We start from the raw sequence: 24,711 nt of genomic DNA, 5'->3' as shown, positions 1-24,711 counted from the left end.
CTTTTATGAATTTTCCTCCAGTCTAAAAATAAGGCGTAAAATTATCATTCACCTGATTAACGGTGGCAAAATGACTTGTGCCATACAGCCTTGCTTTCTGACAAATGGATGACTTAATTCGAATATTGTTTTGACTCGTGTGCAACTGATCGATAATCAGCGGAACATCTACCAACACGAATGCTCGACATTTGACATTAAAAGCTAGTATATCGAAGTCCCATCTCACCATGATGGAATTATCAAGTGTCCAACAATTGAAGGTGCTCGCAGCTCTGTGTAACATCAGCTTTAGGTGATTTGGTTAAATGTACAGGGTGAAGTATGAAATAATACTCACCTATAACACAAAATGGACTTCGCAAGTATCTAAATCTCCCAATCCATCCTTGATACCTGGATCTGCAACCTGCAGACCAAAGTCTTAGGAAGAATTCTACGGTGAACCAAACTACCATTACGATCTCCTGCAAAAGAAAAGAAAATTATTTGAAAAAATGAAATACCTTGCTGGAATATTTAGATACTTTCCGTTGCGTTCAGTAACTGTTAAATTAAACTGCATTTACTTCCCACACATATTACTTCATAAATCAGCAAGGTAATTGAAAACGACGAATAATTGGGAGAAAGGACTTCCCACACATATTACTTCATAGGTCAGAAAAGGAATAATTGGAAACGAAGAATAATTAGAAGAAATGACTTTATAATTTTGACAAAGTCAAAAATTAAAGATCATTAACTGCGAAATCCAATACATTTAAATTTTACTAAAATATAAGATATCTTCTCTTTAAATATATCTTCTCTTTGGGTATAGAAACGAATTCTCCAGCCATCTTCTTGAAACTATTATCAATCTAATAATTTTTCATCAATCCAATTGGAAAAGGGAAGGCTATTCTATTATATTCTTAGGAATTACATTGCTTACATGCGCAATTAATTTCATGAAAAGAAATAAAATTTTACATATATCTAAATAGCCTATGAATATATTTAAGGCCAATGGTCCTTGGCATTGGCAACAAAAGTTAAATTTCCAGTAACTACTGGTAATTTGGTGATATCTCGATAAAGAGCAAGGAGGTGATATCCTTCTAGAAGCTTCTTTAACCTGTCATAGAAACTTTTATAAGGGAAGAGACAGAGCTAAAGTCAGTTGAATTGAGATCGAGCATGTAGATGAGCGAATTCTTTCTTTGGAGTATTATCTCCAACGAATTCTGTCTGAGCGCTTTGTACAATTGCATTTGTTTAATAACGCTTTGTTTAAATACGCTGTTTAAATTATTTCTTGTATGCTGCTGTTTAGCGCATTGTGAAGGCCTCGGCAATGTTAATTTTTATTCACGTCTTCGTGGAAAATGAAGCGTCTTTATCTAATTGTTGTTCCAATTGAACTTTTTCATCGTATATCCATTGTATGGAGTTTTTCGTAGCAATATGTAATGAACATTTAACTCTTAAGGTATCGAAAATGGAACTGAAAACCTTCTAGCAGACTGATGGGACAAAATAGATTTCATGATGATATTATTTTACTACGTGATGATCCACAACTTCTCAACAAGTTTCACAAGTTCAACAAGTTTAAGAAGTTGATTAATGGCTTTCGGCTGAGAAAAACTGAAAAAAAAATTATTAATATTTATAAAACTGAATTATAACTTAAAAAAGAGAAATAATTATAATGAAATAAAATCAGATTTTTGGAGCAAAACTAAAAATTGTATTTTGAAAACTTTCTTCTAAATAAATTCATTAGATTATTACTCATAAAAAATTAAAATTAAAATAAAACCAAGAATTTTATTTTATGATCCAGGTATTTATGATGCCTTTTTTATCAGCAAAAACGTTATTTGATATTCCAAAAACAGGCTCACCAATGACGGAAACTTAGAGAAGATTCGATCTCTTATCTTAAATAATATATTCCAAATATATTTTTATATTTTCTGTTCAGTACCCATGAAATCAAATTATATTTGCTTTCTCATTATACTATATTGTCTCATAAGCAGTGTCAGGCAGAGTAATTGGAAAACAAGGAGTAATTGGGAGAATAAATACAGAGTGCACTGATGAGATTTTGACGAATTAAAAAACACGCACTGTGGTTCACACTTGCAAATGGAAGAACAGTCAGGGTAATTGGGAACAAGAATTAATTATAAGAATGAATACAGAGTGTACTGATGAAATCTTCCCGAATTAGAAAACATGCACTATGATTGACACTTTCAAATGGAAGAAAAGTGGCAGGTAGAATAATTGGGAACGAGGGGTAATTGGGAGAATAAATACAAAGTCCACTGATGAGATCTTGGCAGATTAGGATACATGCACTAAATGTAAAAGCAGTGGCAGGCAGAGTAATTGGGAACAAGGGGTAATTTCGGAAATGAATACAGAGTACGCTGATGAGAACATGGCGAATTAAAAAACATATGGTTGACACTTGCGAAAGGAATTGCAGTGGCAGGTAGAATAATTGGGAACAAGGGGTAATTGGGAGAATGAATACATAATGCACTGATAAAATCTTGCCAAATAAAAAAAAATATGTTTTTTGGTTGACACTTACAAAAAGAAGAAGAGAAATACCTTTTCGCATTTTTTTTCAAGTTTTTTCTGATAGCATTTGCGTACTTTAGCTGCATCTGTATGCTGATAAGGAGTGAATCTAAAAATTTAGAGACTACCAAACTAAACTTCGAACATTTTTAGCAATTTTAATGCTTGTTTTTAAGTTTTAAATATTAATTTATGATGTGTCAATGTATAGGCTTTTTTGTTTTATTATAGCTCATTTCTCCTATTTTTCTGGAAAAAAAAATTGGTGTAAAATTATTGTAATATAATCTAAATGAGAGTATTAGGAGAGTATAGATTTGTTATATAGGTATGATAAGAAAGATGTGATATTCCATGAAATAGAAGATATTTTAGCTGACAAACAGTTGATTTAGACTAACTGGGAATAGTCAGCAAATAGCAATCTCAGACAAAAAGTATTTCTCATCATTTCAAAAATATTCTTATTACATTAATTCATTATTCAGCGTAGAAGCCAAATACGCATCCCCAATTACTCCATAGTTTTGGGATGAATGGAAACATGCCTGAGTAATTAAGAACACACCTAGTAAGAGAGCCTGTTAAAAAAATAAATTATTTTTGAAAAGTAAAAAGAAGCGTTGTTCAGGGAACCTTGTGAAATACGATTATGTATTCACAAAAAAGATTTAAACCTCTTCTTAACCTTCTACTATCATTTCGAATGACAAAAATTACAATTTCTCAAAAGTATATTCCTAAATTACACTAAATGACTCGACATGATCAGAAAAAATTATTCAAACAAGTTATCCTAAAAAACATTCAAATCACACGGAAAAATGTAAAAAAAATAATCAAAAGCATATGGAAAATTAAATTAACTCGGATTTGAAAATTTATTGAAGAAAATAAATGTTAATAAAATAGAAAAAAAAAGTTTTCCTTACCATTTTTAATAAAAGTGCACTACTGACTTCTTCATATTCTGATATCGTAGAAAAGACACTTAGCACCAAACACAAGAAGACCATCAAAAAACTGCAAAGGAAAAGGAACAACAATGATTGGAATATCAAGAAAAGTCAAATCAAATACAATCACTAAATGGAAAATGCTTATTATCTGTTTCATCTTTAGATACATGTTCTAAAAGTAATTTAAATTTTGGGCGCATTTTAATGGAACATAATTTTTGGTGCTGCAGGAACGGTTTCCTCAAAATTCGTTTGCATGCTCTATAACAAAGGTGTTTGTTGTCCCCTTCCTTCCTTGGCAAGGGTTTTGGGGAAAGCACTCTTAACCTTGGCAAGACCTTGAAAGCCACAAAAGCTCATATTCTTAGGGTCCTGCCCATAAGCATCTTGTTCATCTTAGTATAGCGAATATGACTTTATAAATTCATTCAAACCAAAATTTGATTTAATATTATTCATTAACAATAACACATGCCAAATTTCATTTATCTAAGTGGTTGAGTTTTGAGTTGTCTCATTTATAAGCATGAGTATGTACAGATTTATAGACGGTCATCCCCGCACAGATTTGGATTAAAACCTTAAATGAGGCTGCGAACACCACGAGTGCTGAAATTTACTTTCTTAATAGGCGGTCCCACGACCGGAGAAATCTTCAGACGGACACGTGTTCCCCTTTCGACCCCTTTTGCGGTTTTCCTGGGTGCTTTGATGTTTTTCCAGTTTACTGACAATTTGTTGGTAAACTAGACAGGCATCAAAGCACCTCAGAAAATCGCAAGAGGGGTCGAAAGGGGAACGCGTGTCCGTCTGAAGATTTCTCCAGTCGTGGGACAGCCGCTTTAGAGTGCCCCACATGAGTGATTTTGTGCTTCTTAGTAAAATGAATGAAACCGAATATACAGGGTGTCCCAAAAAAATGTATACACACTTTAAATAATTATAAATTTGGGGTTTATTATAATTCGAATAATTTTCAACATGTAAAAGATTCTACAAATATCATTCTATTGTCTTGTTATCGCATGTTCTCAAACTGATGTCTGTTCTGCTCCAGACACTGCTGACAACGCGAAGCGATGGAAAAGCACACATGATGGAACAATTCCCTTGGGATATTCGTACATTCATGTTCAATGGTTGCCCTCAATTGAACAACTGTTGTAGGTTTATGGACGTCCTGAACAGTTCCATCAGCTTCAAACTTACTTATCTCTAATTCGAGTGATGGTAACTCGTGTAGGTGGTTCTTTGTTAAATTGTCCCTCTTAAATTGTCTTTGCACTTCTACTGCATTTTCATTCTTCCAGTAGTATTTTAGAATAAATCTCCTTTCTTCAATTTCAAGTCTGTCTGCCATCACTCGGTTCAATGGGTTCAGTCAGTAAAGAAAGAAGAAATAACTTAGTTATCAGCTGCTAAAATGTGTATACATTTTTTTGGGACACCCTGTACATTTAGAGGAGTGTATACAGAGGATTGGAACAAAAATTTCACTCAGAAATAAAATTTTAGAAGGATCATTTACCGAAATTAATTTATTTACGACATTGTGTTTGCAAATATAATAAATTATAGACCGACAGACGGTAAATCTTTTGAAGAATGTATCTGAAAATTGTGTACCAAATTTTATTAATACAAGTTGCTGCATTGTTAAGTTGTAGCCTTTATATGCATTCGAAAGTGTACACGTGCAACCCATGCAAAATAGTTCCGTTCAAAGAGATGTAAACTATTTGATACTCTTTATTTATAGGAATTATTATTTTAAATTAAAAAAAATAATTTAATTACAGTTTTATCGCTGTATTTATTAAGGCTACAACATTATGAAAATAGTTGCAAATGAAAATATCTTTCTAGCCTTTTATAGTTTAAAAATTGAGGTTACGGATAGCTTTGCTGTTCCTAAATTTAGAGTTTATCTATATTTATTTGATAATTTCGAAAACAATATTTATGTTATAAATCATTTTCGAATTATTCAAATTCCTTTATATATAAAACTAACTAAAAGAGGATCTAATTTTTTAATTTATCATAATGCTAATTTTTAAACTTGTCAAAATATTTTTCTCGATTTGAGAGCCGGTCTTTCTTTATTCGATAATTTCGAAAACAATATTTATGCTGTAAATGCATTTTCTAACTATTCAAATTCCATTATATATAAGAATAAATGAATGGCAATCTAATTTTTAAAGTTCTCATAATTTCTTTTTTCGATAATTTCGGAAACAACAATTATGTTATAAATGCACTTTCATATTAGTCACACACACACACACACACACACACACACACACACACACACACACACACACACACACACACACACACACACACACACACACACACACACACATATATATAAGAATAATGGAATAATTATCTAATTTTTAAACTTATCACAATGCTATTTTATAAACTTATCAAAGTGTTATCCTCAATTTTATAGCTAGTCTTTCTTTATCCGACAATTTCGAAAACAATATTTGTGTTATAGACGCATTATCAAATAATTCAAATTACATTATATATAAAAAAATTAAATGAATCATAATCTAATTTTTAAACTTATCATGATGTTATTTTTCAAACTTATCAAAATATTATTTTCAATTTTAGAGGCAGTCTTTCTTTACTCGATAATTTCGAAAACAATATTTATGTTATATACGCATTTCCGATTAATTCCAATTCCATTGTATATATAAAAAACGAATAATAATCTAATTAGTAAACTTATCGCAATGATATTTTATAAACTTATCAAAGTGTTATTCTCAATTTTAGAGCCAATCTTTTTTTATCCGATAATTTCGAAAACAATATTTGTGTTATAGACGCAATTTCGCATAATTCAAATTCCATTATATATATAAGAATAAATGAATGATAATTTATTTTTAATATTTATTATAATAGTATTTTTTAAACTTATCATCATGCTAATTTGACAGAAATTTTTTTAAATTTATTATCATTTAAAGAGAAAATAAATTAGAATATTTGAATTATAATCGTTAGTATTTTTGTCAGAAATAAAAATTTTATCCATAACTTTTAAATTTACAGTTGCAGCTGCCTTCGCTATATTTGGAGTAAAAAAAATACTTCAGCATAAACATATTGAAACATCATTTAAAATAAAGCCCGAATCAACTGTTTATCTTCATAATGAACGAAAATATTCATGTCTTTGCCCCATGGTTTGAAGCATTCGAAAACATCTGCCCCAACACTTAGTTAATCTCAGAGTTCAATTAACCCGAAGAACTCGTCTGACACACTGTTTTCAAATTAGCGATTAGCATTTTAATGGATCGGAACGGCTAACGCAGATGAAAATTATTACCGGAAGAGATTTCCCAGCGAATCTCGGATTCCGAAAGCAAAGTAGAAAGTTAAATGATCGTTCCACGTAAGCAGGAACTCTTCCACAGAAAATATCGATTCCTCCGTGCTTCATTAGCTTTTCCAGGAAAAGTTCGGAATCGAGCTTTGGCTTTTGCACGTTAGCTCTGCAACCTGTGCTTTCTCATCTATGCTCAAATACCACCTCAAGGAATTTCGTCTTCAAGGATAATTTAATCTTTGTGTTCTTTTTTTCTAGAAGAAGCCATATTACACTCCACCTTTTTTCTTGTTTTTGGAATACCAAACAAGAAGTTATTCTATATTGGTTTACTAAAAATCAGCGCTTGTCTTCTTAAATTGTTTGGACCACATTTTTTAAAGGTTTAGTAAAGTATTTTGTAAAGTAATTGATTTGTAAATTTCATGTACGGATGATATTTTGTAATATAATTCGATAATATTGCCCTATCGGTAATGATATTAAAAGTAAATAATAACATCCGGCTGCCAGCAGTTCAAAACCATTTTAATAGCATTAATTTAGACATGGCAACATGGCAACTTTGGTGAACCAAATCGCATCCTAAGAATATAAAGAAGCATTAGGTAGATTCCTATAGGAAGATTACCTATTCCAATGGGTCTCATGACAGGATTTCGGGAAAATGTCTTCAGTTGTTCACCGATCATGGTATCTAGAGCTCCAAATCACCTTTCGTTTAATATATATATGTATGCCTATAATGCTTTACCCATGTGTACAGGAAAATTAGAGTAATTTTGTTTGGATTTTAACTGGTTAGGAATATGCCTTTGAAAGTATAAAAATCTCGGACGAGTTCGCGAATGGCCCAAAGGGATTGTAAATGGTGGTGGGTTGACATTTTCATTTCGCTTTAACCTTCTTAATATTGAAGATAGAAAAATAATTCAATTAGCCAAATTAGCGCCTCACTAAGACGAACAATTTTTACATTTAATGTTTATTGATAATTGCAATATCTTAGAAGATAGGGCTTGAAAAGTAATTTTCACGCCCTAATATTGGCTGTTTCTAATATCAGCAATTTATGTTGCCAGATAATAACTTAAATGTAAAGGAATTTACCTTTGCCTCCCAGCTTGCCAAGAGGAATTTTTGAAAATTAAAATTGAATAATAAACATAAAGCATTTACATTAGGTAGCAATGCCTGCAATTTGGTGAAAAGGTTTTGCGAAATGTATCCACTTGATAAAGTTGGACAGAAAGTTTTATTTTGCTATATCTCTTGGAACTTTAGGATACTGTGGTGGAAGCTTATAAGCCAGTTTGGCGACTTTGTGTTGCTGCGTCAAGTGAGTCTGACGACTTTGGTTTGCTGTGGGTAGATGGCGCCACAACAGCTGTATGAAGGTTGAAAGGTTCATCGTCCGGGTCACTAATATTGCGGATTGGGATGCGCGAGGATAGAACCTGGGACTTTGCGGTTCGCAGTCCAGTAACATGACCATTATACAAAAGCAATTGCTCGGGTAGCGTAGTTGTTAACTGGCTTATAAGCTTTCACACAATACTAAACCATTAAAAGAGATAATTCATAATTTATCTAGGGGATCAAGAGTTGGTTATATAAGAAATTTTCAAAATCGGCTCAGTTGTTGTGGCTGAACTGGAATGATGTCAAGGGTTTCCACAATTGAGAATGCAGAGTCACATATATCAATTTATAATAAAAGAAAATAAATTTCCGTGTATGAGTTAATTCTCTACAGAGAAAAATATTTGATCAAGAGATATTAAATTTGGCATGGCTATAGATAAGATACAGAAAAATATATACTTCGTAGCCATTTGCAACTCAAATAGCTTCGTAGCAATCCAAATCTTCGTTTTGGCGCGGTCTATATGTAATTTTTTTTTTATCTAATAAACATAAAATCTTACTCGCTTTATTATCAAGTTTTGCGAAATTTTCAAAGCAACCATTTGTAATGCACCCAACATGTAAATGCATTACATTTGACTTTAAAAGGAGTTACTTGAGAAACTTTTTGAGAAATTCCGCAGTTAATGGGTTAAATTATTAGTCATACTAAAATGTAATGGAACATATCTCCACTGAAATGCTGAGTTATTTTTAAGGAAAATACCAATATATTGTAAACCTATATGTTCGCCAGTGAGTCAATATTCTTATAGTAGTTTAGAGTGTGTCCAAAATATTTGATAAATGTCACCATTTCCCACATAGACTGGAAGATAACGACATTCAATATGCATTAATAGTGAATAACGGATAAAAAAAAGTTTTTTTTTTTCACATTAAAACAAATTTAACCAAGTAGAACCTCGAAATGAGGATGAGAAAATTCTGGCATGGTGGTTGGTTCTCGCCACCCTCAAGAGTACATGAAAAGAGGGGAGTCTGGCTCTCCCCATCGATGACAGGACGTACTTCCTTAGGAAAGGGTTCTACAGTGACCGGCGACGGCCCTTAGGACCCAACCACAGTTCCCGCCAGTGTTGCCGTTGATCCGATCATTCTGTAATTTTATCCGTGTTACTTCGGGTGGGTAGGAGAGTCAGCGATATGACTTACATTAAATTAAAATAGGATATTTTAAATCACACTTTATTATTAAAAAATATCATGATTTATATCAAAATAAGAGAAAACTTCATTAGAAGTACGTGCAAGTAAAACTCAAAGGAATAATCCATTTTAAATGAGAAAATGGAATAAGCTTACGCTAAATGTAAATTTTTCATATCCATATATGTATCTTAGTTTAGTGAAATTATGGAAAATTTTAAATAGGTTCTAAATGACTCATATGCATTTAACCAACAAGGTAAAAATCGCACAATTTCTTTGTAGCTTTTCATTTCAAACTAGAAGGTAAAAACATTGTTTTTATTAACTAATTAAAATATTGTTTTTATTAACTAATTAAAATATTGTTTTTATTAACTAATTAAAATATTGTTTTCATTAACTAAGCCATAAGTGCATGTTTGATAAAATAAGAATCAGTTTTTTTTGTTGAACAGTTTGAAAAATTTGAATTTTAATCACAATGATTCTTCATTGCATCATATCATAAAAATACTAAATGTATATAAATCCAATATTTTAATTCTTAATAATAGTGGAAATTTTATACATTAAAGAGCTCCAATTTAATGCGAAGATGAAGCAATGAAAGCGCTGAAACACCAGATTAAAGGCTCTCATTTAAATAATTCAATTTTCTCAAAGGAATCCGATTTTCGCATAATGGATACCCCACATGAAATACAACAACTTTCGCAATTATTGAAGTTCGAGGAAATATTTTAATTGAGTTGTAAACCCGCGATGAAGTAATTCGGTAAGAAGGGATTTGATAACAGGAGCAAATAGATTTAGAAAAGGAATTTAACAGTTTTCGAAAGATTGTAGTTTACTTAGAAAGTTAAAATGATCTTGGTCTTTTAAACTCATCATAGAAAGTTTCAAATAGTTTTATGTCATTTTTGAAAACGATTCTTTAGACTATTATTTTCGATCTATTCATACAAAGTTCAATGAATAATTGTCTGCAAAAATTAGGCTTTTATATAAGTTGTTTCCTGAAGACAAATTATTTATATAATAAGAAATGCAAGATATTTTGATTTAGTTGAATGAGATAAAAAAAACTCCAATTAATTTGCGCATATTTTTCCTAGAAAATATAGATTCCTGCACGCTATGAAGAAATTAATTTCTCTCGATTCTACCAAATATCTGTTATTTCAATCATATTATTAATTAAAAATTATTACTTAATATTAAATATAAAATTTATTAATTGTAATTAATACTTAATTTACTAATTTAATTAACGTCTGATTGAATTAATTTATCTGTTTCAGCTTACTTCTTAAATTTTATTTTTTTTCTCAAAACTATTTATTTAATTTATTTATTAGAGTGAACCATTTTCTGGAAAAGATGAGTTAAAAATATATGTCCCTTCTTTAAAATGTTTAGTTTAGTCCTATATTCTACCAATAGATGGCGCCAGCAGTAAACCGAGTACATGTAATCAAAGTCAATCATGTCACGAGCAATTAAAAATGATCTGTATGGAATAGTGTATCATGAAATAGGAATATCGGTCACTCCCGTAAAGTGGAGCGGTGACTTCGCACTTTCCAGTGAAGCCTCGCACTTTCCGGTGAAATCACCGCTCCGATAAGTTTCAATGATATGCAAATCAATGATACGATACGATAATTCCAATAACCGGTCCATCCACTTTTCAATCCAATCACAGATTTCTTTCGAGAGCTTCCATTGGACAGATCGTATCGATTCTTACTTTCCAGTAAAGTCACCGCTCCGGCAAATTTCAGTGATATCGTATCGATTGTTACTTTCTATCGTGATCCGAAACCTGTAATCGAAATATCATCAGTAAGATCGTATCAAGGATTTGAATCACACCCCTATTTGAAAAGTATTGATCACTTGTATTTGTGACTTTTTGATAGTGGTTACGTAATAACCGCTCTGAAAATATTCATCTTTAATACAGGATGGTTCTTCTGTAAACAGCATCCTACAGTGCAAACGGGTGAACGGATTGCTACGAAATTTTGTATATAGACTGTGCAAGAGATGCTCTCACGGAATTTCGGGAAAAGAAAACATTAGTTCCATAATGCGCACCAGAGGGTGACTTTTCTGGAAAAACATTAAATTTAACAGAATAAATTATCAAAACGGAATATAGAAACAGTATTAACAATCTAGAACAAGAATTATGAGCAATAAAATGTAAAACCTGGAAAAGCTGCCTGTTCTAGGAAAAATATGTCGAGATTTACATGCTTGTGAAGAAGAGAAAGCTTTATACAAAACAGGTTAGGGTATGAAACATTTGCAGTCGTTATCAGGTTTTATGTCGATGTTTCCGGCTGTAATGATGACGGTATCTTGTTGTGACGTCGAATAACTTAAAGAATTCCATAACGCTTCAAATGATCAGTTAGGATCTGCTGTTGATCACACTGTCCATCAACTTGAAATTTTGCAGGGGAATAAGGGTGGTCACATGGAGCACCTTTCCCTACATCATCCTGGGCACGATTAACAACTGCTCCTCTCGTTCAATTTCGTCCTAATCTGTTCTTTTTTATGCAAACTGAACTCTGTCTGAAACAGCCTACTGTTATTTTTTCCTTACCTATACTAGGGATGACGAATATTTTCAGAGCGGTTATTACGTAACCAATATCAAAAAGTCACAAATACAAGTGATCAATACTTTTCAAAGAGGGGTGTGATTCAAATCCTTCATACGATCTTACTGATGATATTTCGATTACAGGTTTTGGATCACGATAGAAAGTAACAATCGATGCGATCTGTCCAATGGAAGCTCTCGAAAGAAATCTGTGATTGGATTGAAAAGTGAACGGACCGGTTATTGGAATTATCGTATCGTATCATTGAATTGCATGTCACTGAAACTTATCGGAGCGGTGATTTCACCGGAAAGTGCGAGGCTTCACTGGAAAGTGCGCAGTCACCGCTCCACTTTACGGGAGTGACTGATATTCGCATTTGATGATGCACTATTCCATGTAGATCATTTTTAATTGCTCGTGACATGATTGACTTTGATTACATGTACTCTGTTTACTGCTGGCGCCATCTATTGGTAGAATATAGGACTAAAGTAAACATTTTAAAGAAATGACATATATTTTTAACTCATCTTTTCCAGAAAATGGTTCACTCTAATAAATAAATTAAATAAATAGTTTTGAGAAAAAAAATAAAATTTATGAAGTAAGCTGAAACAGATAAATTAATTCAATCACACGTTACTTAAATTAGTAAATAAAGTATTAATTACAATTATTAAATTTTATATTTAATATTAAGTAATAATTTTTAATTAATAATATGATTAAAATAACAGATATTTGGAACGCATATTTAAAAATAACAACAGGAATATTATATGTTATTCAAAAAATCGTGGATTATGCATCTCTAACCTTTACTTTTTGTGGTACCGGCGTCTTGGCATAGGGGTACCGCGTCTTTCCCATGACCTGAGCTTCCTGGGTTCGAGTCCCGGTTTGGGCATCGTTGTTCGTCCCTTGTTCTATCTGTGAGATGTGTGAATGTGCCCTCCTGTAAAAAGCGGTTGTGCAAGCTAATGAGTGATGCGTGAGTAGCAAAGTCGTACTTTCGCCCTAGTTGGCGCTACTAAAAAAACAAGAGCCTCTCCCCCACCGGCTTAAAGTCGCTGCCTTCGTAGCAGCGGGCTTGTCCATGGCAAGTGCCGTAAGAAACAACAACTTAATGTGGTTTCATGTCAAGGAGATCAGAAATAAGCAATAAATGTTAATATTGTTTATGTATTCCGTTTTGGTCGTTTGTAGCGTTAAAAATAATGTTTTATCGGAAACATTTTGGAACTAAAATATTTTTTCGAAATTCTGTGAGCGCATCTCGTATATAGTCCGTATAACAAATTTCATTACAATCTTTGACCCGTTTAAGATGCTATTTAGAGGGGAAGTTTAATTATAACCACCCTGTATGCAGTCACCCCCTTTTAATAGCTTTATGTTAACTTTATATTGTAAAATTAATTTGTAATTATTTTATCTTCAAAAATGTAAGGCTTTATTCACTTTCAACTTTTAAAACATGCTTGCATAAATTAATAAAAAAAGAGGAAACTACTAAAAATTTTTTAAGAAAATGTTTCCTTTTAATTTTTTGTTATTTAAAAGTTTCGTTTTAGTTCACTTTCTTCTGTTTTTAAATTACAATGCACGTGTTTAAAAATTTAGCGAGAGGAAAAGGTAGTTATTTTTTTTCACAACTGGTTGATGCGAAGTTATTAGAATATACATAAGAAACCCCAATCAAGCATTATTTGCATGTCTTTCATGCTACTTAAGCACAGTAACTCATACATGGAATGTTAACTAATTGAAATTTCAATAAAAAACTTTAATTCTTACAAATTTGATGGTACCAATGCATACTTATTTAGAAGTAGAAATTTAAAATTTTTTAAGATAAAATTAATTTTATTAAATTTCAAAATTAAATATTTGTCATAAATTTTTAAAATATTTATTTACTGCCAATCTTGAGTAAAAATACATTCACATACTGCCATATGTCTCCCACTCTTAGTATTCTATATGGATAAGTAAAAGTACTATAAATGGAATTAAATTCACTGAATACATTTTTATAAAAGTATTGACTAACAAAATAAGTTTTAGCAGAGTAAATTGGTCTTTAAAAAATCGCCTTTTGCCATTGATTTTCATCGTTATTTAAATTAGAATAAGAAAAAATGTCTTTTATTTATTCTTCAAATGAAGAATTAGTTGTATTCAATCATCGATATCGATATCGCAGTTTATACTTACATTGAAAGAGATCTCGAAGCGAGTGATTTAAACAAAGTACAATCTTTATTATATCGCGTAAACTATTCCATCTCTATACGTTGAATTCAAATTGCTATGAAAAGACATATAAATAAACACAATAAATTATTTCTGTTTCCAACATTCCTTAGTTTACTACTAATACAACACCTGCGATTATGAAAATGGTTTCACTGGCTAAGAATATTTACTGAATTCTGACTTAACATACTTAATTTGAGTTAAACCAAATAGTTTGTTAAAAATTTAAATTGTAAGTGAAACGACTCTTAAAGTTTCTAATAGATGGCGCCACATATTTCTTATTTCTGAATTAATACGTTGTTGACGGTCCACCAGTTAACTCGTTTTTACACCTTGCATCAAATTGACGGTCAACAATGTGCTAACACAAAGCATAGAGCATTGAATAGTGTTCTCGTGAATAAGACAGTGGAATTAAAATCTTTTATTGTGTTAAAAAAAGGAGACATCATTCCATGAAAGTTATTGTTATTGAATTACTGATTTTACAGGAAAGGCTAGAATATTGATTAGTTTTCATTTCCTTCATTTTCCTTCACTGTTCATTCTACTATTTACCATTTTGTTTAGCAAAATGATACGAGCATTAGTTAAATATAAACTTTAATAGAATTTTAAACTGTGGCATCCAATTCCAGTCAACAATGTGTTAACACAATATGTACTGCAACGAATAACGGAAGTGGATAATGAAGTGAAAAGAAATTTTATTTTCTATTAAAATTCCTGAAGGAAACATCATTTTCTTGAAAGTTATCCTTATTGAATCAATTCTAATTAATTTTACAAACAAAGCCAGAATATTGATTTGTTACATTTTCTTCAATGTTTAACCTGTTTAATAGTATTTACTATTTTGTTTAGCATATTGATACAAGCACTGTTTAATAATTAGCTTTAATACAATTCATATTATTCGAATTTTTACTGGATCACATTGAGGTACAAAAAGACTAGTGGAAGTGATATCTACGAGACTTTTTAGCGTATTATTCTTTCTATATCTACAAAATTTATGAAGAATTTGAGAATTGACGACGAACAAAAGTTTTCAGATTTTTATTTTCTAAGTCCGGCGTATAAGTGATCTGTTGCTTCGAAGACGAGGGAAGTAAAAAGAATATATATTTTGAATGCGTTATTTGAGATCTTTTTAAACTTTTACCATTTGATCTTTTTTAATTTTAGTAATAATTTAATTAATACCTTTCACAATTTTAGTAATAATTTATTTAATACCTTTCACAATTTCAGTAATAATTTAATGAATACTTTCACAGTTTTAGTAATAATTTAATTAATACTTTCACAGTTTTAGTAACAATTAAATTAATCTTTCATAATTTTAGCAATAATTTAATTAATTCCTTTCACATTTTCAGTAATAATCTAATAAATACCTTTTACAGTTTTAGTAAATAATTTAATTAATACCTTTCATAATTTCAATAATAATCTAATTAATACCTTTCACAATTTCAGTAATAATTTAATTAATACTTTTCATTATTTTAGTAATAACTTAATTAATACCTTTCACAATTTTTTATTAATCTAATTAATGCTCTTCACAGTTTTAGTAATAATTTATTTTATACCTTTCACAATTTTAGTAATAATTTAATTAATATTTTTCACAGTTTTAGTAATAATTTAATTAATAATTTTAAAAGTTTTAGTAATAATCTAATTAATACCTTTCATAATTTTAATAATAATCTAATTAATACCCTTCACAGTTTTAGCAATAATTTAATACTTTTCATAATTTTAGTAATAATTTAATTAATACCTTTCCCAGTTGTAGTAATAATTTAATTAATACCTTTCATAATTTTAGTAATAATCTAATTAATACCTTTCACAATTTCAGTAATAATCTAATTAATACCTTTCACAGTTTTAGTAATAATTTATTTAATACTTTTTATAATTTTAGTAATAATTTAATTAATAAATTTCACAATTTTAGTAATATTTTAATTAATAAATTTCACAATTTTAATAATAATATTAAATTTTATTTCCATGACTCGAAGTATTTTTTTAGTTGTCGCGTCTGCATGCAATGAAAATATACATATCAATAGATGGTCAACTCGCTGAAGGTTTTGGCTCAAAATCTGATAGAGAACTACACCTTAGATGCTAAAACCTTATATTAAATTATTTTCCTGTAACTTTTTTTATATTTTGTGGTTGCCATGTTCTATTGTGTATGGATAAACAGATTTTCTGTAAATAAATTTCGTTCAAAATTTTATAGAAATCTAAAACTTTGTTGTTAGGATTGTAAACCAAAGTTAATCCTTCTAGCTTAAACTTTTTTGGGCTATCGCATTTACAGATATTCTAAAGGATATAAATATTTTGAATGTCTTTGGCTCTATAAATCCAAGAATGTGTTTTTCGAATTTTGGAAGGCCTACAATCTGGATATTGACAAAATGTCGAATTCGAATATTTTGATGATTATAATATTATCTCTTTGCATACACCATACTGAAGAAAGTAAAAATGTTTACGTATTCTTAGAATACTTAATTTTATCATTCTAAATAATAATAATAATTATTATTTTTACAGGAGGCTCGAGAAGGACTGGTATACTCTTTTGCAAAAGAGTATTTCTGTAATTTTACATTTACTGCTGCAATCAATTTTTAAGCAATTAACACGTTACTTAATGGTTTTCAGATAATTCTCAATGTTTTATTGGCATTACTATCTACTTAGATGATGTATTATCACTTTGTTATTCAATTCAAATTCAAATTATATTGAATTTATTATTTAGTTAAAATAAATTAATATTCTCAAATATTAATGGATTCTATTATCATTTTTATATTAACTGTTCAGATATTTGTTTATTTTTACAACACTCAGATTTAATTGGCGATTTTCAGATGACGCAAAGATCACCAATCTCCATTATACCTATGATGTCAAGATAGATGGCGACTTCGATTGGCGATGGTTTACATTTTTTTTGGCGATTTTTCACTGTTATCGTAAATACAAATACAAAAGTACCCAAAATAAAAATACAAAAGTACCCATATTAATGTCTTTAAATCACTTTAGCTTATGTTCAGAGATAAAAACATAACGGAATTAAATTAAATAATCATAATTTTGTTAAGTTATACTTTTAGATGGAAGAAATATATAAAATATATATTTTTATTGCAATTTTAATTTTATGGATAAGCATTTAAAATATGTATTGTATCAAGCAGAGCATTATCTTTGAATATATTCTTCGGTATCAGAAAGCATTTAGGCATACTTACTAAGATAAAACGTTAACTTCAAATTCATTATTATTTTTTTTGCTACTTTTTCTGAAGGACGACGTAAAAAACATTTAAAATAATGAAATAACATTTTTAAAGGATTATTTTTTATTTGCAGAAACGGAGGGTTAAAAAAGTTCTTATCAGAATTTTCCAAAGACAATTTTTGATTTAAAGAAACTGAATTAAAAAAAAAGCATTGCCAATATTTATCTAAAACTTTTATCTGATATCACCTTTCATATGGTTCAAAAATCTGAAAAATTCAGTAAAATACAAAAAGTAAAAAAATACATACAAAATAATAAAATACAAAAAATTTCAATAAAATAATATTTACCGATTTTTTTAAAATGTACTCTTTTAAAATTTATCACAAACTTTTCCTTCAATGCTCCATTTTAGAGTTTTTTTTATATCTAAATATTCTTAATTCAAAATTTTAGTCTCGATTTAACCTGTTAATTAAACATGTATCAAGAGAACTATGATACTCGCTTGCATCATATAGAGATTTATTTTAAATATCCAAACAAACAATTTAAAAGAATAAAAATGCGATTTTTATTTATGAATTTTTAGATCACACTTTAGAATTTTCAATAACAGTTTTAATAAACTATTTAAAATTTAATTTAGCTTAGTCACATTGATGCTCTGTTTGATGCAAAGTAAGTGATATAAAGAACAAGCTTCGATCAAATGACAAGGGCGTCATCTGAGCAAGCATTGACTTTTCATACATTTTTATTAAATCAGAGATAGATGATACAAGCCATCAAGTTTAACTTGCACTAGATTCATATGTTCGATGAATTTTTAATGGAAACAAATTTCGAACCTGTAACTTTTATTTCAGAGAACATAACAGAATAACAAACTTTCTGTGTTTGTCGCTTAAAAAATAGAAATGAATCTCATGAGTATTGTCATTCGAAATTTTGCATCTTCGCTTCGTAATACGAGCTTTAAATTTTATTGACACGAAAAAGAATTCAAAATTCAAAAAGTAAAATCTTAAAAACATTATTGAATGAAAAACAAATTTCTTCTGGAACAGAGAGCAGAAAATGCAAGTAGAACATAGAATTTCGAACAGAAAAAACTGACGTTTCCTGGAAACAGAATCTGGAAATCCAAATGTAAACTTCACAGAATAAAATCTTTTGAATTTGTTTAACTGCAACTGTCATGGAATACAGAGGCGTTTTCAAAATGTCTGGAGTGAAAGAATTTCGTTTTCGCAGTTCCGGCGAAAGAATCTTGAACTTGAAGAGACATTTTGTCACAATTCTGTTACGGAAGTAATTATACAAATCTTAACCGTTCTTTTCCCTTTTGTTGGAAACTGTACTTAAGTCCTTCTTTTTCAAAGAAATCTGCATTCTCCGCAAATTTTGCAGAGAGATAAAAGATTTAATGAAATTAAGTATTTCTTTTATGTTTCGAATTTTTTTCTGTTTTATTCCTTTTGTTTGAGAAAGGAAATTTTGTAATTGAAAGTGTTTTTTTTTGTTGGTGAAAAACTAAATCACAACAATGACAAATTTTTCTTTTTTTTCATTTAACTCTTATAATTTATTACGTTTTTTAACGTCAAGAAATGTGGACATTTAAAAACGTAGAAATGTATTTTTTGTATGTCTAGAACAAAATAAATTTGTATATAAATGAACAGAAAGATATATTATGGATCATTTATGGGTTGAAATGTTAGAAATAATTTAAACTGCATTTAAAACATTTTGTTCTTAGTTGCATTTATATTTATAAAACAAAAGAACTATTTTAATAAAAAATTAATCAACAGATTTTATAGGATAATCTGAGAAAAAAAATCAATTCGGTATTTTCAAATATGCTATTACATTCGGAAGAGAAGTTTTTGAAAGATGTCATAAAATGTTTATATTTTTTTTATTCCCGCATGAATTAGATTAAAAAGGTATTTATTAAAAAAATACCATCTATACTTATAATAAAGCTCAATGTGTGTGTTGGCGCTCTACAGGCCAGGTCATTTGACATACAGCTATCAAATTTGGTACATGTATACCTTAGAGGCCGGGAATGTGCACCTGGGGTGACTTTTTTTGAATTTTTAATTAGAATTTTAATTATTAATTAAAAACTAACTTTCCCGCCAAAAAAATCTTCCATTTTCCCCACCGCCAACTTTTCCGAAAAAAGATCTTCCATTTTCGCCACAGCCAAATGAGTAAGGATTTCGTTGTTGTTTTTTTCTCCCAACAGTAATAAGGCTAGGGTTAACTTTTTTCGGCGGATTATTTCAAACGATTCTGTTTATTTTCTTAATGTTTGAGGCATTTAAAATTAAACATTGTTAATTAATCGATCCTTCAGATTCATTCTGAAGTACTTTTGAATTAAAATAAAACAGAATAAGGAAATTAAAAATTTCTAATAAGCATAGCGTTACCCCAACTGGCGTAGAAAAAAAAATCACGTATTTGCGTTACGTAACTGGTGTTGAAAATTCACGCATGCGCTTTGTGTTCTGAATTCCGCATTGTGTTGACGAATTATTATCAACGGATGCGGATTGGATTTAAATTTTTTTTAGGTTCGTTGCATGCTTTTGTAATTAAAATGTATTTATGTTAGTTATATATTTTTTGTATATGCTTATAGTTTTAAGTGCATCGTTTTTTAAGTAGTTTTTTTAAAACCTGTTTTAAACCGTCTATTTTAAACGATTCGTTTCATTTTCTTAGTGTTTGATGCATTTAAAAGTAAACATTGTTAATTAATCGATCTGCTCATGATGAATCTAAGAAAATTTTGTTGACAAATTCTTGAGATAATACGTAAATTGAAAAAGATATTCTTTAGTGCCTATAAAATTTAAACGCTGAGTGACTCTATTTTCATTAATTAGATTATAAAAAAATTCTTTGTTTCAGTAAAAAATATTATTATATTAATTGCAGATTAATTCTTTCCACTTTAATTTAAAGCATAAATTCTACGGGTGCTAACAGAAAATGAGAGAGATACATATTACGTTATGACTGAGGGCCTTTATAATATTATGAGTGAATTATATGACTATCAAAATTTGAAGTTTTAAAATATTTTGATGAAGAAGCTATTAAAGTAGGAATTGCATAAAATATTTAAATATAAAAATTTTAACGAACATTAAGATTGGCGAACCAGCTGGTCGACAAATTCTTGAGATATTACATAAATTAAGAAAGATATTTTTTAGTTCCCATAAGGTTTAAATGCTCAGTGACTCTGTTTTCGTTAATCATGTTATTAAAAAAATTAACATTTATTGACGAACACGAACACACTGATATTCACCGCTACTCTGATTAGATGTTATAAAATCTGAATAGATAAACATAAACGTGTAAACAGCTGTGCGCCGGTTTCTATGGCAACACAGCTGGAAAGGGAAAAGAAGTTTCTAAGACAGAACATCTGCTTTACACAATTTTATAAAATAACTTTTCCCCTTTTTCGTTTCATTTTTTTAAAAAATTATTTATTTAATAAGAACACCTGCTTTACCCAATTTTTTAGAATAGTTTTTTTCCCCTCTTCGCTTGCTTTAAAAAAACATCTATACTTATATATAAAGTTCAATGTGTGTGTGTGTGTCTGTTGGCGCTCCACAGAAAAGACCATTTGACCTACAGCTACCAAATTTGGTACATGTATACCTTAGAGGTCGGGAATGTGCACCTGGGGTCCCTTTTTTTGAATTTTTAATTAGAATTTTAATTATTAATTAAAAGCTAACTTTCTCGACAAAAAATTATTCATTTTCCCTACCACCAAATGAGTAAGAGTTCAGTTTTTTTTTTCCCAACAGTCATGAGGCTAGGCTTAAGATTTTTCGGCTGAATTATTTCAAAGGATTCTGTTTATTTTCTTAATGTTTGATGCATTTAAAATTAAACATTGTTAATTAATCGATCTTTCAGATTCATTCTGAAATACTTTTGAATTAAAATAAAACAGAATAAATCAAATAAAAATTTCTAATCTGCATAGCGTTACCCCAACTGGCTTAGAAAAACTCACGCATTTGCGTTACCGTAACTAGCGTTGTAAATTCACGCATGCGCATTGTGTTCTGATTGTTGACATGGCAACCAATATCAACAGACGATTTAAATTATTTTTAGATTAGTTGCATGCTTTTGTAATTAAAGTGTATTTATGTTAGTTATATATTTTTTGTATATGCTTATAGTTTTAAGACCATCGTCTTTTAAGTTTAAACGTTTTAAGTTTAAGTTAGTTTTTTTTTAACCTGTTGTCAACCGATTATTTTAAACGGTTCATTTTTTTTTTTTTTAGTGTTTGATGCATTTAAAATTAAACATTGTTAATTAATCAATCTGGTCATGATGAATCTGAGAAAATTTTGTTGACAAATTTTTGAAATATTACATAAATTAAGAAAGATATTCTTTAGTGCCCTTAAAGTTTAAACACTCAGTGACTGTTTTCAATAATCATATTACAAAAAAAAAATACTTTGTTTCAGTAAAAAATATTATTATATTAATTGCAGATTAATCCTTTCCACTTTAATTTAAAGTATGAATTCTATGGGAGCCAACAGAAAATGAAAGAGATACATATTACGTTATGACTGAAGGCGTTTATAATATTATGAGTGAATTATATGCCTATCAGAATTTGAAGTTTTATAATATTTTGATGAAGAAGCTATTAAAGTAGGAATTGCATAAAATATTTAATTATGAAAATTTTAACGAACATTAAGATTGGCTAACCGGCTGGTCGCCAAAGGCGGCTGGTTATGAAATAAAATTATATTAAAAGTTCGAAGAAATATATTATAGTTTGACTGAAAAGAAATAAAACGCAAAAATCTTCTAGTTTAAAAGTTTATTAAATGATTTTTTCAAAACTTTTATATAAAATAAAGTATAATACCTACTTTAGAAACAAGTGTTCTTAAAATAATAAGGTTCGACTGATAAATAACAAGACATTTTTCATTTTTTACACATTATGAGGTATTTAAATAGCTATCATCTTTCAAAACAACAACAACAACAAAAAAGACAATCAAATGCTAATTTTCTAATTCATGAATTGCAAAACAATTTCAAAAATTATTGCACTAAATTTGAACGACAATATATCTGTATTAGAATAGAAATTATGAAAGATTTTCCAAGAAAAGTTTGTTGAAATTCAGAGTTTAATAAAATAGTATTTGAAAAAGTAAAAGAATATTAAAACATTAACTAGACAAATATAAAAATCAACGTATCTTTCAAAAGAATAAACTTAGAAACAAAATTCAAATGATTGCATATAAAATAGAAATCTACTTAGAGATTAAGGGACTACGAATAAGATATTTTGATATTTTTATCACAGAACAAATTTTCAACCTAATTATGTATCTTAAAACTAAACCGATTGAAGTTTGTAAAACTTTTCTTCTTTAACGAGCACTTAATACTTAAAAAGTATTTTAATGAAAGTTCTGACAACTGTGAACAGAATTGTCTATTTTGAGACAAATGTGAAAAATTTTGCTATTACGAAATTTGCAGAGAGTATACTAAAGAAAAAATTTCATTATTTTAACATTCTTCTTCATTTTTATTTAGCCATTTCCAATTTGATTTTACCATTTCGAAATTATCTCTTGAAGTATCATAGATTTCATGATTCTAACTTTGCTGCATATTCGAATTCGTTCAAAAGTAATTGCGAAAAAGCTCTTTCAGAAATTAAACTATCATAAAAAGTTTTTGCAAGATAAACAATTCTGATTTAAAGCTGATATGCTTGCTCTAATCTGCATTTTAAATAACAAATAATATTTAAAAGCAAATAAAAAAGCATTCAAATATACTTGCATCGAATATTTGCTTTTTATCAATATGCATGTATATAAAAGAAATATCCTTCTTTTACATACCGAAATTCCTGATTAAGTCATCTCATTCAGTGGAATCGTTTGCTACTACAGAATTTGTGTTTGCGGCGATATGGTTTGTTTGATGTCATTGGCTTGTTAGCTTTTCGAGATCAGTAGAGCGGTTCAGTGAAAAAAAATTGTTTTTCATCGTGATTGCTTTTGCTCATCTGGCAACGGAAGATGATTTAGGCTGAGAGAGTTTCTCTTGTTCTGTCTGTTTGGCAACGGTGAAAAGAGACACCATTCTTTTATCCCAAGGAATATATTACGCAAAAAAAGAATTCGATTTCATTCGGAAATACAATTTTATTCGAACGTTTGCTCAGAGAAAAGAAACATTGGAACAATATTTTTATCAATATTGTGCAGTGCACAAAAGAGGCAATTATGTGGTGAATGAAATATTCTGTCAAATTGTAATATCATTCTGAAGTAATTAGATTAAATAAAAGAATACCAGATTTGTAGGTGAATAAAATGATTATTGACTGATTATTTTAATTAAAAATTATCACAAACTTCAGATCATTTGCTGATTTAATCTCGTTTAATACGATTACATCCGATTTTAACATTACTCGAGAATAATTTTGCTGTTAAATCATTTAAATGAACTACTGTACAAACTTTCACAACACCAAAATTTAAGAATATGCAATCTCAGGCTGAATGACTGACTTTAAGGTGAATTTTATTCCTTACCTTAAATTAAATTAGAATCTGGCCTATTAGAATTTCCAATACGCCACATTGGCTGAAATTAGTGTGAACAATCAGAATATTTCTGATTGTTCTGACTGAATAAATATAGTGAATTAAGTATAAAGAGAAATATTATAATTCTTGCATTGATTCGTATTCATAATTTGAATTTAATTTTAACTAATCGTCTTTGTCGACTAGTTATTTTTCGTCTTTGTCGACTAGTTTGATAAAAAACAAATTAATTTAAACTTTCATTATTCTAAAAGCTACTTAACATGGAAAATTATGTCTTTATTTTTTTTGTCTTAACAATAAAGAAATATTGTTAATTTTCTTTTTAATAACAATTTTTCCATTTTAATAACAATAAAGAAAACGATTTCAGCTTCATTTCAAC

The 24,711-nt window shown here is 29.3% G+C and overlaps 1 protein-coding gene across 1 annotated transcript in view; it reads right to left on the bottom strand.

Annotated features, from left to right (window-relative positions):
• Window positions 1-24,711, bottom strand: part of LOC129975336 (potassium voltage-gated channel subfamily KQT member 1-like) — a 620,836-nt gene that overhangs the window by 195,308 nt on the left and 400,817 nt on the right. Inside the window, exons 2-3 of the mRNA XM_056088399.1 lie at window positions 3,516-3,606; window positions 341-467 (exon numbers count right to left, since the gene is read on the bottom strand). Coding sequence (XP_055944374.1) covers window positions 341-467; window positions 3,516-3,606 — 218 coding nt within the window. The remainder of the gene's footprint in view (window positions 1-340; window positions 468-3,515; window positions 3,607-24,711) is intronic.

Source organism: Argiope bruennichi, chromosome 7 (assembly GCF_947563725.1).
Source record: "Argiope bruennichi chromosome 7, qqArgBrue1.1, whole genome shotgun sequence".
In the NCBI taxonomy this organism is placed as follows: Eukaryota; Metazoa; Arthropoda; class Arachnida; order Araneae; family Araneidae; genus Argiope; species Argiope bruennichi.
Note: the sequence above shows the minus strand (reverse complement) of the source record. Positions and strands in the feature narration are given on the sequence as shown.